At 40.5% G+C, this 16,560-nt stretch overlaps 1 protein-coding gene across 4 annotated transcripts in view; it reads left to right on the forward strand.

Moving 5' to 3' along the window:
- The first annotated feature begins 6,572 nt into the window (after positions 1-6,572).
- The window catches only part of MITF (melanocyte inducing transcription factor), a 257,774-nt gene continuing 247,786 nt past the window's right edge, over positions 6,573-16,560 (forward strand). For all 4 annotated transcript variants that reach the window (XM_073644732.1, XM_073644734.1, XM_073644733.1 and 1 more), the window contains exon 1: positions 6,573-7,308. In XM_073644732.1, the coding sequence (XP_073500833.1) occupies positions 7,205-7,308 (104 nt within the window). In that variant the 5' untranslated portion in view covers positions 6,573-7,204. The remainder of the gene's footprint in view (positions 7,309-16,560) is intronic.

Genomic DNA, 16,560 nt, shown 5'->3' on the forward strand with positions numbered 1-16,560 from the left:
CGTTAAAAGATCGATAGTGACTTGTAGGATTGCTGCTTCCAACAGGTGGCGCTATAGAGTTCTAGCCCTCTTCCTCTCTGAAGAGGCAATTTCAATTTACCTCTTAGGTGGTAGATCTGAGTAAAGGACCCAAGAGCTACAAACTACTCCTTTAAACTAATCCTATTTAGGTGTTTTTATGCCGCCATATTTGTATTGCATACTGTATGCAATGTTTTTTTTCCTGTTTTGTCACTTGTAGATGAATGTGTGACTCTTTCTTTATGCTAATAATAGTGGTGTAACTAACACATTATGGGGTCCACAGCATGGAGTATAACGTTTCCACATGTCAGACTTCACTATGATTTTATATTCTTATTTGGAGAGCGAACCATTAGGCAAAACATTGGCGCTCGGTTGTACCTGGCTCTATACACATCACATAACCTCTACCTATAGACTGAATAACCTGTGTAAAGTTTTGCAAACTCTGTTGTCCACATTTTTCCTATGTAAACCTAGAGTTTGTTCTTTTAAGTACCTATATGATTGTTGCCTAAAATTCATTCCCTCCATCTAAGTACATCAGAGGTAGAGAGGAGTCCGTAGAGGTGGTGGGCAACCTCAACAGAAACAACGCCGCCTACTGGCTATAGATTGTATCTAAAGGGAATTGTCTTGTTTTTAAATTAGTGCAGTAGTGGAAAATAGTCCTTACTCCCAGAAAGTAACTTTATTACAAAGGTATTCACTGTGTGGTGCCCCTGAGGGTTCAACCGCCAAAGGGATGCTGCACTTCTTTAATGGAGTGTGGTGTTCTTCCTCCGAGGTAAGGCCGGTGTGATAGTTGTGACCTAACCTTTTGCATCCAACACCACACTTCTCCACCAGAGGGAGCTAGTATGCACTAGGTGCCGCTCCCCTGGTTACAGGGAGACTGGGGAACACAAAGTGGTAGGAACCAGTTAGGTGGGTGAGGGTGGAGGACTTCCAACTTAGTTACGCTTAAAATCTAATATTTAATTTAAGGCCATCTTGGCTCATGGTCTGTCTGTCTGTCTGTTCTCAGTTCTCTGACTGTTCTTGACTGATGCCTGACAGTACTCGGCTGTATTATGGCCGTACCATGACTGGTGTCAGAACGTGATCTCCTACCCTGAAAGTGGATCCTGTGTGGGCCTGCAGGGGAGGGAGACACGGCCCTAGTCCCTAGGCCTTGGGATGATGGGCAGGCGGGAGATAAGGACTATCTCAGCCCGGTCGAGGACCAGGATCAAGAAGGCCCGGGAGCTTTAGAGTGTGGCTCCCTAGCAAATGGGTCCCGGGGAGGATGCAGACGGAGCGGAGTACGCCACCTGTCCTCACCTACCTGATCTATTCAGAGGGATTCCGGCTGCAAGAGGGGTACTGGCCCCCTGACACCCGACCTTGTACTCCATGTCCTGGACGGGAAAGCCCGGTTAGGCCCTGAGGATCCCACCGGGCATCGGATGGAGAGGAATTGCCACCCGTGCCCTAGTCCTGAGAGGAGCTCAGAGGGAGACCAGGCCTATCTACACACGCACAGACGGGAAGGGGTAAAGTCTGTAGTGCAGGAACACTCTGGTGCAGGGTCGCTACAGAACACTGGACTTCCTCGGAGGTAGTCGGACCCCCGTCCCTGGTGGCCGCAGGACTCCGCGGGGAGCAGGGAGTCGCCTTCCCGCTGTCATCTCTAAGTGAGTAAAGCCTTGGAAGTTCACCCCTATGGCCTCCGGACTGTTCATTATGCGCCATACCACGCGACGCGGTGCCCGTACTCCCCGCACTACTCCCCCCCCTTCATCCTGTTTGCCTGCCCTGAGGCCTTGCACCGCCTGTGGGGAGCAGCAAGAACTTTGGCCGCCATGACACCAGGCCTCAGCGGACTGTAGCGGTGCTGGTGGCCCTTCACCAGACACCACAGGTGGTGTAGTCGTTAAATAAGCCACTCAACCCGGACGAGCCCACAACATCTTCCTTTTCATGTGATGGCCCTGAGCACGGGTCGGGCCCGGGCCACGGCTGTATCCCACCTCTCCATCACAGGGCCCGACACCGAGTCCCCCAAAACCCAGGGTAAACTAAACTCAAAACTAAAAGGGCTCTTTCGAGACTTGAGGCGTCACAACCGTACATCTGTATAGATAGATAGATAGATAATAGATAGATGATAGATAGATAGATAGATAATAGATAGATAGATAGATAATAGATAGATGATAGATAGAGGGATAAATAGATAGATAGATAGATAATAGATAGATAATAGATATATAATGATTGATAGATAATAGATAGATAGATAATAGATAGATGATAGACAGATAGATAGATAGATAATAGATAGATGATAGATAGAGGGATAGATAGATAATAGATATATAATGATTGATAGATAATATATATATAATGATTGATAGATAGATAATAGATAATAAATTGATAGATAATATATATATATATATATATATATATATATATATATATATAGATAATATATATATAGAGATAGATAATAGATGGATAATAGATATTTGATAAGTAGATACATAGATATGAGATAGATAGATACGTATGACTTATTCCCTGAAGTGGATGAGGAAGGACACTGTTTCTCCTCCATGCTATCATGGCCACATTTATAAGGTAGGTCCACAACTTAACTCTTTTTTGAGGGGCTTGCTCTTACATTAACTGACAGTGTGCTCCCCCGATGAACCCATTGAAGGGGAAACACGTCGAGTGTTTAGGCATAGTATCTAATTGCATTTTCTTTGTTGTATATAATTATATGGGGATATATTGCTATTACTCTATGACTATTATAGCTTGGGCATAGTGCAATATTATGTGTGTGCACAAATGAAGTGATTGTCAGATTTAATATCGTATCTGGAGACTCAGTGCAATATTTATAGACTGACTATGGTATTGTTCCATTAAGTAAAAGGCATTTAAATTATTGTGCTTTTAAGTGTCTCATATACAGTGCCTACAAGTAGTATTCAACCCCCTGCAGATTTAGCTGGTTTGATAAGATGCAAATAAGTTAGAGCCTTCAAACTGCAAACGAGAGTAGGTTTTATGAACAGAAGCATAAATCTTACAAACCAAAAAGTTATGTTGCTCAGTTGAATTTTATTAAATTTTAAACATAAAAGTGTGGGTCAATTATTATACAACCCCTATGTTTAATATTTTGTGGAATAACCCTTGTTTGCAATTACAGCTAATAATCGTCTTTTATAAGACCTGATCCGGCCGGCACAGGTCTGTGGAGTTATCTTGGCCCACTCCTCCATGCAGATCTTCTCCAAGTTATCTAGGTTCTTTGGGTGTCTCATGTGGACTTTATTCTTGAGCTCCTTCCACAAGTTTTCAATTGGGTTAAGGTCAGGAGACTGACTAGGCCACTCCAACACCTTGACGTTTTCCCTATTGAACCAGGTCTTGGTTTTCTTGGCTGTGTGCTTTGGGTCGTTGTCTTGTTGGAAGATGAAATTACGACCCCTCTTAAGATCCTTGATGGAGGAGCGGAGGTTCTTGGCCAAAATCTCCAGGTAGGCCGTGCTATCCATCTTCCCATGGATGCGGACCAGATGGCCAGGCCCCTTGGCAGAGAAACAGCCCCACAGCATGATGCTGCCACCACCATGCTTGACTGTAGGGATGGTATTCTTGGGGTCGTATGCAGTGCCATCCAGTCTCCAAACGTCACGTGTGTGGTTGGCACCAAAGATCTCGATCTTGGTCTCATCAGACCATAGAACCTTGAACCAGTCTGTCTCAGAGTCCTCCAAGTGATCATGAGCAAACTGTAGACGAGCCTTGACATGACGCTTTGAAAGTAAAGGTACCTTACGGGCTCGTCTGGAATGGAGACCATTGCGGTGGAGTACGTTACTTATGGTATTGACTGAAACCAATGTCCCCACTGCCATGAGATCTTCCCGGAGCTCCTTCCTTGTTGTCCTTGGGTTAGCCTTGAATCTTCGGACAAGCCTGGCCTCGGCACGGGAGGACACTTTCAAAGGCTGTCCTGGCCGTGGAAGGCTAACAGTAGTTCCATAAGCCTTCCACTTACGGATGATGCTCCCAACAGTGGAGACAGGTAGGCCCAACTCCTTGGAAAGGGTTTTGTACCCCTGGCCAGCCTTGTGACCCTCCACGATCTTGTCTCTGATGGCCTTGGAATGCTCCTTTGTCTTTCCCATGTTGACCATGTCTGAGTGCTGTTCACAAGTTTGGGGAGGGTCTTAAATAGTCAGAAAAGGCTGGCAAAAGAGATCTTTAATCCACACATGTGAAGCTCATTATTCTTGGTGCCTGAACTACTTCTTAATACTTAAGGGGGACCAAACAGAATTCTTGTGGTTTGAGGGGTTGAATAATAAATGACACTCTGAATTAACTTTTTACGTTTTAAAAAACAAAACAAAAAAAAAACAAAAACAAAATTTGCTGCAGTGCATTTCCCACTTCCAGGCTGATCTACAGTACAAATGTCACAATGCCAAGTTAATTCCGCATGTGTCAACCAGCTAAATCTGCAGGGGGTTGAATACTACTTGTAGGCACTGTACATATCAAGGTATGATACACTTATGTCTGGCTGGTACTTGTTGTATTTATTGGGTACGTAGTACTAATATTGTACCAACACTGTGATCTAAAGGTTATTATACGCTGTTGGCTAGAGCAAAGTGCAATATTTATCCCTTTCATATTTTGTGATCATGGTATAAGCATAATTATGACTAGTCAATTTACGCGCTGAGCACAACATTTATCTGATGAGGTTGATACAATATCTTTTTCTAAATCTGTTTGGTACAACATCATGCACCTTGTGACAATCGCACACATTCATTAAGTAAATTTGCAACCTATCTCCACCAATACTGAGAGCATTTGATAGTTCACCTCTTGTTATGTTAACATATTTTTGTGTACTTTTCTGTCCAATGGTCTTTTTATCTCTATCTGTCTTAGGGCCGATTAGGGTCAGACTGGGAGAGTCGACGTTGAGCGGGGGTGCCATTGCGCAGGCATAGGGTGCCAACCTCCGCAGACAAGCCGGGTGACAAGGGCTATTCAGAATTTTTTTTTTTCTGTTTCTCACTTTAGACTTGAATTGATCTATGTAATTCAAGGAGATCTAATTCTTATTAACTGTGGGTGACACTGCCAATTGTTGTTACGGGCATTACCCTTAATTGATAGATAGATAACTCTTTATAACCTTGCTTACATTATCATGTTACCCGTCCCTCTTGCTAGGGCTTTACAGGGTTAGATAGTGTGCCACTGCGCCACCCTGGGTATAGGGTGCCAACCTCCGCGGCAAGGCAGGGTGACAGTAGGACCAGTGTAGGGCCTTGTCCCCGAGCCGTACCTTGTGATGATTGGACTATTTTAAGGTCTGCTAAATAGTTAATATGTGTTTTGACTTTTAAATAACTCTATTAAAAGTGATGTTTTATATGTCTAATTAATATATGGTGTTGATTTGGTGAGTTTTTGTTATATTCTACACCAAGGTATTTATGTATCTGTGATAATAGATAGATACTAGATAGATAAGATAGATAGATAGATAATAGATAGATAGATAGATAATAGAAATATAATAGATAGATAGATAGATAATAGATATGTATAGATAATAGATATAGAGATAATAGAGAGATAATAGATAGATAATAGATAGATAGAGGGATAGATAATAGATAGATAGATAATAGATAGATAGATGATAGATAGATATATAGATAGATAGAGGGATATATAATAGATAGATAATAGATAGATAGATAATAGATAGATAGATAATAGATAGATAGATAATAGATGATAGACAGATAGAGATATAGATAGATGATAGATATATAGATAGATAGATGATAGATAGATAGATAGATAATAGATAGATAGATAGATCATACATAGATAGATAGATAGATAATAGATAGATAATAGATTGATAGATAATAGATGATAGATAGATAATAGATTGATAGATAATAGATGATAGATAGATAATAGATAGATAGATCATAGATAGATAGATAGATAATAGATAGATAGATGATAGATAGATAATAGATAGATAATAGATAGATAGATAATAGATAGATAGATAGATAATAGATAGATAATAGATGATAGATGATAGATAGATAATAGATAGATAATAGATAGATAATAGATAGATAATAGATAGATAGATAGATAATAGATAGATAGATAATAGATAGATAGATCATAGATAGATACTGTAGATAGATAGATAATAGATGATAGATAGATAGATGATAGATAATAGATAGATAATAGATAGATAGATAATAGATAGATAATGGATAGCTAGATAATAAATGATAGATAATAGATAGATAATAGATAGATAGATAATAGATAGATAATAGATAGATAGATAGATAGATCGATAATAGATAGATAGATAGATAATGGATAGATAGATAGATAGATAGATAATGGATAGATAGATAGAGGGATAGATAGATAGATAATGGATAGATAGATAGATAGATAATGGACAGATAGATAGATAGATAGATAATAGATAGATAGATAATAGATAGATAGATACTAGATAGATAGATATTAGCATCATAAAAATAAGTGTTAGTTGAATAGAGAGGTTGAGATTATAATATATCTAGAACAAGTAATAGATTTAATAAAGATTCTTGATATGTGATAGATAGATTGATAGACAGATAGATAAATAAGTATTACCTGGATTTAATAATAGCAGATAGATAGAAGTAACATGGATATAAATATATAGAGACAAAGAGGTAGAAAGAGATTTCTTAAAGATAGATAACATGAAACTGATATGAGATGTAAGAAAGAAAGAGAGAAAGAATAAAGATTGAAGGAAAAAGGGAAAGCCATTAGTTAGCCAAACAGTCCTACACATTTCAGAGTTTATGGAAAGTTCAGGGACTGACATTCACCCATCGTATTCTACAAGCAGCCGCTAGGTGGCAGAGGCCATATCCGGGAGCAGAGAATGCAGGAGCTGTCAGTAAGAGCAGAATAAGCGTGCAGAGTGCAGGCAGGGACAGGGCAGATCAGGGCTGTCACTACTCAGACACAGGCGAGAGAAGGAGCAGCCTGCACTCTGCTGCACTCTGCTGATCTGCACACTGCTCTGCTGACAGCTGGAGACATGCAGGCTGAATCAGGGATTGTACCTGACTTTGAGGTTGGAGAAGACTATCAAGAAGAGCCGAAGACATATTACGAGCTGAAGAGTCAGCCTCTAAACTACAGGTCAGTGACATCTGCTAGGACTTCAGCTGTGCATGGCTGCGGGTTCAGCTTCTTCCATGCAGGACTGTATGATAATATAGAGTTTTGCAACATTGTATCATGAGTTCTTTGTTTGGCAATATTGTATATTTTTGTATTCTGTATTGCAACATTGTATCATAATAGCTGTCTGCTTTCCATGTGACATGTATTCCATATTAGGCATGGGAGAGTAAAGCATGGTGGAGTCTGGATTGTTCTGGAGGACTTTGCAGGATAAGTTTTCTGCTGTGGGCTGAATTGTATTTTGGAGTCAGTGGGACTGAATATAAATGACCCCTCCATCATAGAATGTTCTGCTGTGTATAGTGATAATGAGTGCTGCTCAGTGCTTGCCCCCGCCATACAATAAGGGGTTGTATGCAGAATGTATTTCTTTGTTTGGGGGGGGGGGGGTTCAAATTAATGGCTGCAGTATATTTATTGAACCTCTCATGCTGTGAAACCTCTTGGATGTCAGAGGTAGTAGTCACTTTTGTACTTATCAAATGGTTCAATTATTTAAAGGGGACGTGCATATTTTTCTGTGCATCTGAACTTGATCGTTTACCCTTGCCAATGTGGGCCAATATTGACCTTCGTTTGCCTTATTTTACCACCAGCAATTGTGAAAACCTTAAATAAATAGCTCTCGTTTTTAATTAATGTGGCGGTTAGATACAGAAGACGATCATATGATTACTTTTCATGTAAACACTAGAGGGAAAGATCGTTACATTGATTATTAGGTATGATGGCTGTGGAATTTTTCTGCGGGGTTTGATTATGGAAAACGCTAATGAAATGTTTGTTTTTCTGCTTTTTTATGCAATGGTTGATGTGCACATTTGCAGCTGTAGGAATGGCTTTAATCACTTGGAGCAAAGGTTCTGATATCTGCCCTAGCCACTGCAAGAAAATGAAAGCATAGTACGGATTTCAAATCTGCATCATCCTCGTTAATTTGCAGATTTTCATTGCGGATTTTATCCCATTCGATGCTTAGTAAATGGAGTAGGGCCAAATCCACAATAAAATCCACAAGTGAAACATACAGATTTGGTAGCAGAAAATTTCCGCAATGTTTTAACATAGTCTTTGGTGCCACATATTGTGGCGAATGCCAACTTTTATCAAATTGTAGCAATTCAATGTAAGAGGTAGGGAAATGGCACTGGCGTCTCCTTGGTTTCCTGATTACTTACTCAGTTCTACCATCTCTTTGATTGACAGGCACGCTTCCACCTGCATTACCCACAGGGCTGCAGCCTCTGCTAGTTACCTACAAACAATACAGATCTATATCTAGAATATGTTGCTAACCTTTGTTGTGCCATTGTATCCTTTGTGTGACCTTTGTGATGAATGGACATAGGCCGTGACCTCTTGTTTCACTTTTTTAATATCTATCTATCTATTTATCTATCTATCTATCTATCTATCTATCTATCTATCTATCTATCTATCTATCTATCATTTATCTATCTATCTATCATTTATCAATCTATTATTTATCTATCTATCTCTCTATCTGTCTATCATCTATCTGTCTATCTATCTATCTCTCTATCTATCCATATATCTATCTATCTAGCTAGCTAGCTTGATATATAATTTAGCTTACAGAGGATTGTCTTAAAGGTGTATTTCCTTATCCCACTTTCATTTTATTCCCTCTGGATATGCCATATACGTGTTCATCGCTGGTACTCGAAAGGGGAACTTCATTGAGCACCACAAGAGATGGAGAGGTTGCCATCGATGCATGGCTCTTTCCATGTGTACGACTTCCACAAATTCTAGTATCTCCCATATTAGTGAATGGAGAAGGTTTTGCAAGTTTCTGCAAAAGGTGAAATCTGGGGCAGAAATCAGCAGCAATTAGACTGAATGCTCTAAAATCAGCAGTTTTTTTTTTTGCTGTATATGACTGGGACTTTGTAAAAACATGTTCACTATTATTATACCAAACGTTTGTTGAGGAGCGCGGTTAACTGTAGATGTCACCAGGAATTTTAGTGCAGATTTGATCCTATTCGCTTACTGTATGGAAACATGCACTGAAAATATACTAAAAATCTGTTTTAAAGGGAACCTGTCAGCATGTAAAATGACAGCTTTAGGCACTTCTCCCCCAATAAAAATGATACCTTTTTGGTAGAGAACCGATGTTTCAGTATTGAGAATTCTAGAGTAAAAGCCACATGCAAATGAAGCTGGGAGTGCAAGGAGGCGTGTCAGTGACCTTGGAAGAAGCAGTCCAAATGCATTGACATGCCCACAATTCACTTCCAGACTGACTTGCATATAGTTTCTACACCAGATTTTTCACTACTGGCACGTCAGATTTCTAAAAAAAAATAGTATCATTTTTACTGGTAGGGGGGCGGGGGCAAGTGTCATTGCAATCATATAACTACAGTACTAAAAAAAAAAGAATGTTTGACTGACTACTAAGTCACTAGCGATATAGAAATGTTTTTCTGTTAGTCAAATTCAAGTCTAAAGATGGGGATATATTGACAGTGAGACATTGTGTTAGCATTCTGGGAGGTTATATAATAATCAACAAGCTGAGAAAAGTTGACGACCAACTTTCCTAAACTAACAGCACGTGGGCATCGCTCATTATCCTGCATTTGGATTTTTCCTGTCTCCTCAAGGGGATGATAAGTGATGGTCAGAGATGAGCGAACCTGAACTTAAAAGTTTGGGGTTCATACCGGACAGTTATTGTCCGGTTGTAAACGTCCAACACGGACTTCTCCTGGAAGTCCGTTGCAATGTTCGTAGTTTCGGGGGAAGTCCGTTGCAATGTTCGGAGTTCCTGGGGTAGTCCGTTGCAATGTTTGTAGTTCCGGGGCAAGTCCGTTGCAGTGTTCGGAATTCCGGGGGAATTCTGTTGCAATGTTCGGAGTTCTGGGGGAAGTCCGTTGCAATGTTCGGAGTTCCGGGGGAGGTCTGTTGCAATGTTTGGAGAGCCGGGGGAAGGCCGTTGCAATGTTTGGAATTCCAGGGGAAGTCCGTTGCAATGTTTGGAGATCTGGGGGAAGTCCGTTGCAATGTTCGGAGTTCCGGGGGAAGTCCGTTGCAATGTTTGGAGATCTGGGGGAAGTCCGTTGCAAAGTTTGGAATTCCGGGCGAAGTCCGTTGCAATGTTTGGAAATCCGGGGGAAGTCCGTTGCAATGTTCATAGTTCCAGGGGAAGTCCGTTGCAATGTTCATAGTACCGGGGGAAGTCCGTCGCAATGTTCGTAGTTCCGGGGGAAGTCCGTCGCAATGTTCGGAGTTCTGGGGGAAGTTCGATGCCAACAGAGAGAGAGAGATTTTCCAGCTCAAAAGTCTGGGTCCCATTGTTTTCAATGGGGTTCGGGTTTTAGTTCCAGTTCGAGCACAGTTCTGGTACCCAGACTTAGGAATAAAGTTTGGGTCGGGTACAAGAACCCGAACTTCCACTGGTCCACTCATCCCTAACCCTTAATCATAATTTTATGACAAATCATGGTTATTATAGTCGGTTTTTCAAAACTTCAAGTTTTGGTCCAGGATATTAAAATACATGGCTGCTTTCTTCCACACCATAGTCCACAGGTTGTGTGTGGTCCCTCACTTTAGCTCCATTCACTTCAATGAATATATTTGCAAATAGTCTTGATTAGAGATGACGAATCAATCAGTAATTAATAGAATTTGTTACGAATTTCCCCAGAATCCTGGTTTTTCATGATTTGATTTGCACAGAACGAGACATCCGCCATTTTGTTGGATTCTTTTGAGAGCTGGAAGGGGGCTAAAAATAAAAGATTATACTCGTCTGTCCTCTGCTCGCCCCTAACAGCTCCCTGCTTGCGTTGGATCCGTGTTTGATCTGGATCTCTTTTCTTGATTATAAATATCCAAATTTTATGTATATAGCTCTTATGCAAGCCTAAGTGTCGCCATGGTTACCGACTACAAACAAGCCCTCCTGCGGCCATATAGTACGCAGTTTCTATGTGAATGTGAAACTTTATCTGCTTTGTGGACTTGTTAATTGGGACTGCATGACAAGAGCAAATTAGATTTTCCAATATATGTAAAGCTGACGCTCAGGATATCCTACTGAGGGGATTGTTTTTTGTTTGTTTCTTTTTAAATAAAGCTAATTGAAATGAGTTCCCCTGGCCTGACTAATCCAAAGTGTCCAAAAGAAACACTGTCCTTGTTGCCCGTAGCAACCAATCAGAGCTCAGCTTTCATTTATAAACCTGTTGTAGTAAAATGAAAGCTTTGCAGTGATTGGTTGCTATGAGCAACAAAGCTATTTTTTCTTTTAGACATTTCTGATTAATCTAATTAATCGTCCCCCTTTATTTATAATGTTCTCTGTCTAGTAATTTGAATGAAGCTATCTAAAAAACTGATGCACGACCAAAATTGAGGAGTTGCCTATAGCAACCTATTCGAATATTTTTTTAAGGCCTCTGAAAAGTTTAGGCCAGACCTCTATATGAATGTCAGATGCCAGACCAGGCCCCTATGTAGATATCAGACCCCTATATAAATATAAGACCCCATACCAGACACCTATATAAATATCAGATGCCAGGCCAGACCTCTATATGAATGTGAGATGCCAGACCAGACTTCTATATAAATATCAGACCCCTATATAAATATAATACGCCAGACCAGACACCTATATGAATCTCAGACCCCAGACCAGACCCCTATATATATATCAGACCATAGACCAGACCACTATATGAATATCAGACTCCAGACCAGACCCCTATATAAATGTCAGACCCCAGACCAGACCCTTATATAAATGTCAGACCCCAGACCAGACCCCTATATAAATATCAGACTCCAGACCAGACCCCTATATAAATGTCAGACCCCTATATAAATATCAGACCCCAGACCAGACCACTATATGAATGTCAGACCCCAGACCAGACCCCTATATAAATGTCAGACCCCAGACCAGACCCCTATATAAATATCAGACTCCAGACCAGACCTATATAAATATCAGACCCCAGACCAGACCTCTATATAAATATCAGACTCCAGACCCCTATATAATTGTCAGACCCCAGACCAGACCCCTATACAAATATCAGACCAGACTCCTATATAAATATCAGACCACTGACCAGACCCCTACATAAATATTAGAACACAGACCCAGACCCCTATATAAATATCAGACCCAGACCCCTATATAAATATCAGACTCCAGACTAAACTCTTATATAAATATCAGACTCCAGACCAGACCCCTATATAAATATCAGACCCAGACTAGACTCCTATATTAATGTCAGACCCCCGGACCAGACCCATATATAAATTATCCCTATACAAATATCAGATCCTAGACCAGACTTCTATATACGGTAAATACAGGGATATATAGACTAGACTACTATATAAATATCAGACTACAGGCCGGAATACTATATAAATATAAGACCCCAGACCAGACCTCTAAATAAAAATAAGACCCCAGACTAGGCCCCTCTTTATAAATAACCATTTTATAAATATCCAAACTTAGACCAGACCCCTATATGAATATCAGACCCAAGACCAGACTCCTATATAAATATCACACTCAATAGCAGGCCCCTATACAAATATTAGACCCCATACCAGACTCCAATATAAATATCAGAGCCAAGACCAAACCCTAATATAAATATAAGACCCAAGACCAGACCCCTACCCCAATATGACTATCAAGCTCCAGACTAGACCCTATATAAATAACGCCTATATAAATATCAGACCCTGAGCTCACAACCTTATAAAAATATTATACCAGAACCCTATATGAATATCAGACCCAAGACCATACCCCTATATGCATATCATACTCCTATATAAATATCAGCCTCCATACCATTCTTCTATCTATATATATATTAGACCCCAGATCAGACCCTTATATCAAGATCAAGACCACACACATATATATATATATATATATATATATATATATATATATATATATACATATATATATATATATATATATATTGTACAGACCAAAAGTTTGGACACACCTTCTCATTTAAAGATTTTTCTGTATTTTCATGACTATGAAAATTGTACATTTACACTGAAGGCATCAAAACTATGAATTAACACATGTGGAATTATATACTTAACAAAAAAGTGTGAAACAACTGAAAATATGTCTTATATTCTAGGTTCTTCAAAGTAGCCACCTTTTGCTTTGGTGACTGCTTTGCACACTCTTGGCATTCTCTTGATGAGCTTCAAGAGGTAGTCACCGGAAATGGTTTTCACTTCACAGGTGTGCCCTGTCAGGTTTAATAAGTGGGATTTCTTTCCTTATAAATGGGGTTGGGACCGTCAGTTGTGTTGTGCAGAAGTCAGGTGGATACACAGCTGATAGTCCTACTGAATAGACTGTTAGAATTTGTATTATGGCAGGAAAAAAGCAGCTAAGTAAAGAAAAACAAGTGGCCATCATTACTTTAAGAAATGAAGGTCGGTCAGTGCGAAAAATTGGGCAAACTTTGAAAGTGTCCCCAAGTGCGGTTGCAAAAACCATCAAGCGCTACAAAGAAACTGGCTCACATGAGGACTTCCCCAGGAAAGGAAGACCAAGAGTCACCTCTGCTTCTGAGGATAAGTTTATCCGAGTCACCAGCCTCAGAAATCGCAGGTTAACAGCAGCTCAGATTAGAGACCAGGTCAATGCCACACAGAGTTCTAGCAGCAGACACATCTCTACAACAACTGTTAAGAGGAGACTTTGTGCAGCAGGCCTTCATGGTAAAATAGCTGCTAGGAAACCACTGCTAAGGACAGGCAACAAGCAGAAGAGACTTGTTTGGGCTAAAGAACACAAGGAATGGACATTAGACCAGTGGAAATCTGTACTTTGGTCTGATGAGTCCAAATTTGAGATCTTTGGTTCCAACCACCGTGTCTTTGTGCGATGCAGAAAACGTGAACGGATGGACTCTACATGCCTGGTTCCCACCGTGAAGCATGGAGGAGGAGGTGTGATGGTGTGGGGGTGCTTTGCTGGTGACACTGTTGGGGATTTATTCAAAATTGAAGGCATGCTATTCCATCCGGTTTGCGTTTAGTTGGACCATCATTTATTTTTAAACTGGACAATGACCCCAAACACACCTCCAGGCTGTGTAAGGGCTATTTGACCAAGAAGGAGAGTGATGGGGTGCTACGCCAGATGACCTGGCCTCCACAGTCACCAGACCTGAACCCAATCGAGATGGTTTGGGGTGAGCTGGACCGCAGAGTGAAGGCAAAAGGGCCAACAAGTGCTAAGCATCTCTGGGAACTCCTTCAAGATTGTTGGAAGACCATTTCCGGTGACTACCTCTTGAAGCTCATCAAGAGTGTGCAAAACAGTCATCAAAGCAAAAGGTGGCTACTTTGAAGAACCTAGAATATAAGACATATTTTCAGTTGTTTCACACTTTTTTGTTAAGTATATAATTCCACATGTGTTAATTCATAGTTTTGATGCTTTCAGTGTGAATGTACAATTTTCATAGTCATGAAAATACAGAAAAATCTTTAAATGAAAAGGTGTGTCCAAACTTTTCGTCTGTACTATATATATATACATATATATATATATACATATATATATATATATATATATATATATATATATATATATATATATATATATATATATATATATATATATATATATATATATTAAACCCCCTATATAAATATTAGCCCTAACACCAGGCCGGTTCCATAAATTAATTTCAGATAGCATACCAAGCCCTATATAAATATCAGAACATACACCGGATCCTTGAATTAAACTCAGATCTCAGAGCTTGTAAATGTATTTAGACCCCCAATAATATTATCAGACCCCAGACTGACCAGATCCAGAATTTAATTTTAAACCTCAGACCAGGTCCCTAGTTTGTTTTTGGACTCCAGACCCCCTTGGAAAAGATACTAATGGTAATATCAGACCCCAGACCCCTAAATATATTTGAATTTTAGATCCTCTATAATAATATATGATCTTTGAACAGTGACCCTCTTTTGTTTGTGCCCACACTATTTGCCGTCAAGATCTAGAAAAAAAACCTTTCCTGGGACCCTCATGTATAATACATGTATCTCACACGTATGTGCAGTTTCTTTACATCTATTCTTTTAATTATGCATATTTTGCATCCCCCAAAACACTCATCCTTGAAACGAATGATTAATATCTCCAGACTCATTGTAGCTGCAGAATTGCAGTGCGTTCTACTACATCGCTCCTATAAATAGGTTTGCAGAGTGTCCATTTTTTCACCTTCCCGTGCCGAGCTCCATACAGGGACATTTATTGTTGGGGGGTGAGGGGGGTAAGCGAGGGCTTTGCCGTAGAGCTGGGACTATTTGCACATAGTGCTGACTGTTATTCCAGATGTGTCCACCAGCCCGGCTATTGCAAAACTCAACCATTCCATCTGTTTCTGCTTTTTTACTTTGTATGTCAGTGTGTTATGTTTGTTCTAGGAACGACACGTTCATGAGCTCTATCCAGATAAACCAAGAACGTGAACTCAGAACTGATCAAAAATTTAGTTTCATTTTGACTCATTAAACTAATCTATCCTATCTATCTATCTATCTATCTATCTATCTATCTATCTATCTATCTATCTATCTATCTATCTATCTATCTGTCTATCTCTATCCCTAATATCTCTCACTCTCATATCATCTATCTGACGCGCCCCCAGGGCCGTGGGGTACTCGGCAGCCGGGCCTCTGGCTGCTGGCAGGGGATATCACGGTGGCTGGCCCGGTCCGTGACCCAGGGCGGTCAGTGCAAAAAGAGGATTTATTTATAGAAAGTTTGTGACGCCACCTGTGGTGTCTGGTGAGGATCACCAGCACTGCAACAGTCCTCTGAGGCAAATGTTAGGGCAGCTTGTGATGGGCGGCTCCCCACAGGTGGAGCAGGCCTCAGGGCAGTGAAGTGAGAGAGTGGGATGCGCTGGGCGTTGTAGTGCAGGGGGAACAATGGCGCCGATGAAAGAATGGACGGAGGCAGTACAGTGCAGTCATCCAAGGTTTTACTCACAAGTCTTCAGACAGTCCACAGGTGCACCGTACAGGTGCAGGCCTCCCACATCGCGCTGCGTTCACCGGGCAGGGGTTCAATCCTTTCTCAGGCGGCTTGGGAATACCTGGCAGAACCCCACTTTCTCGTGTTCCTAT

The sequence above is a fragment of the Phyllobates terribilis genome, unplaced genomic scaffold, assembly GCF_046119375.1.
Source record: "Phyllobates terribilis strain yellow unplaced genomic scaffold, ASM4611937v1 Scaffold_8__6_contigs__length_399053987, whole genome shotgun sequence".
NCBI classification, from domain to species: Eukaryota; Metazoa; Chordata; class Amphibia; order Anura; family Dendrobatidae; genus Phyllobates; species Phyllobates terribilis.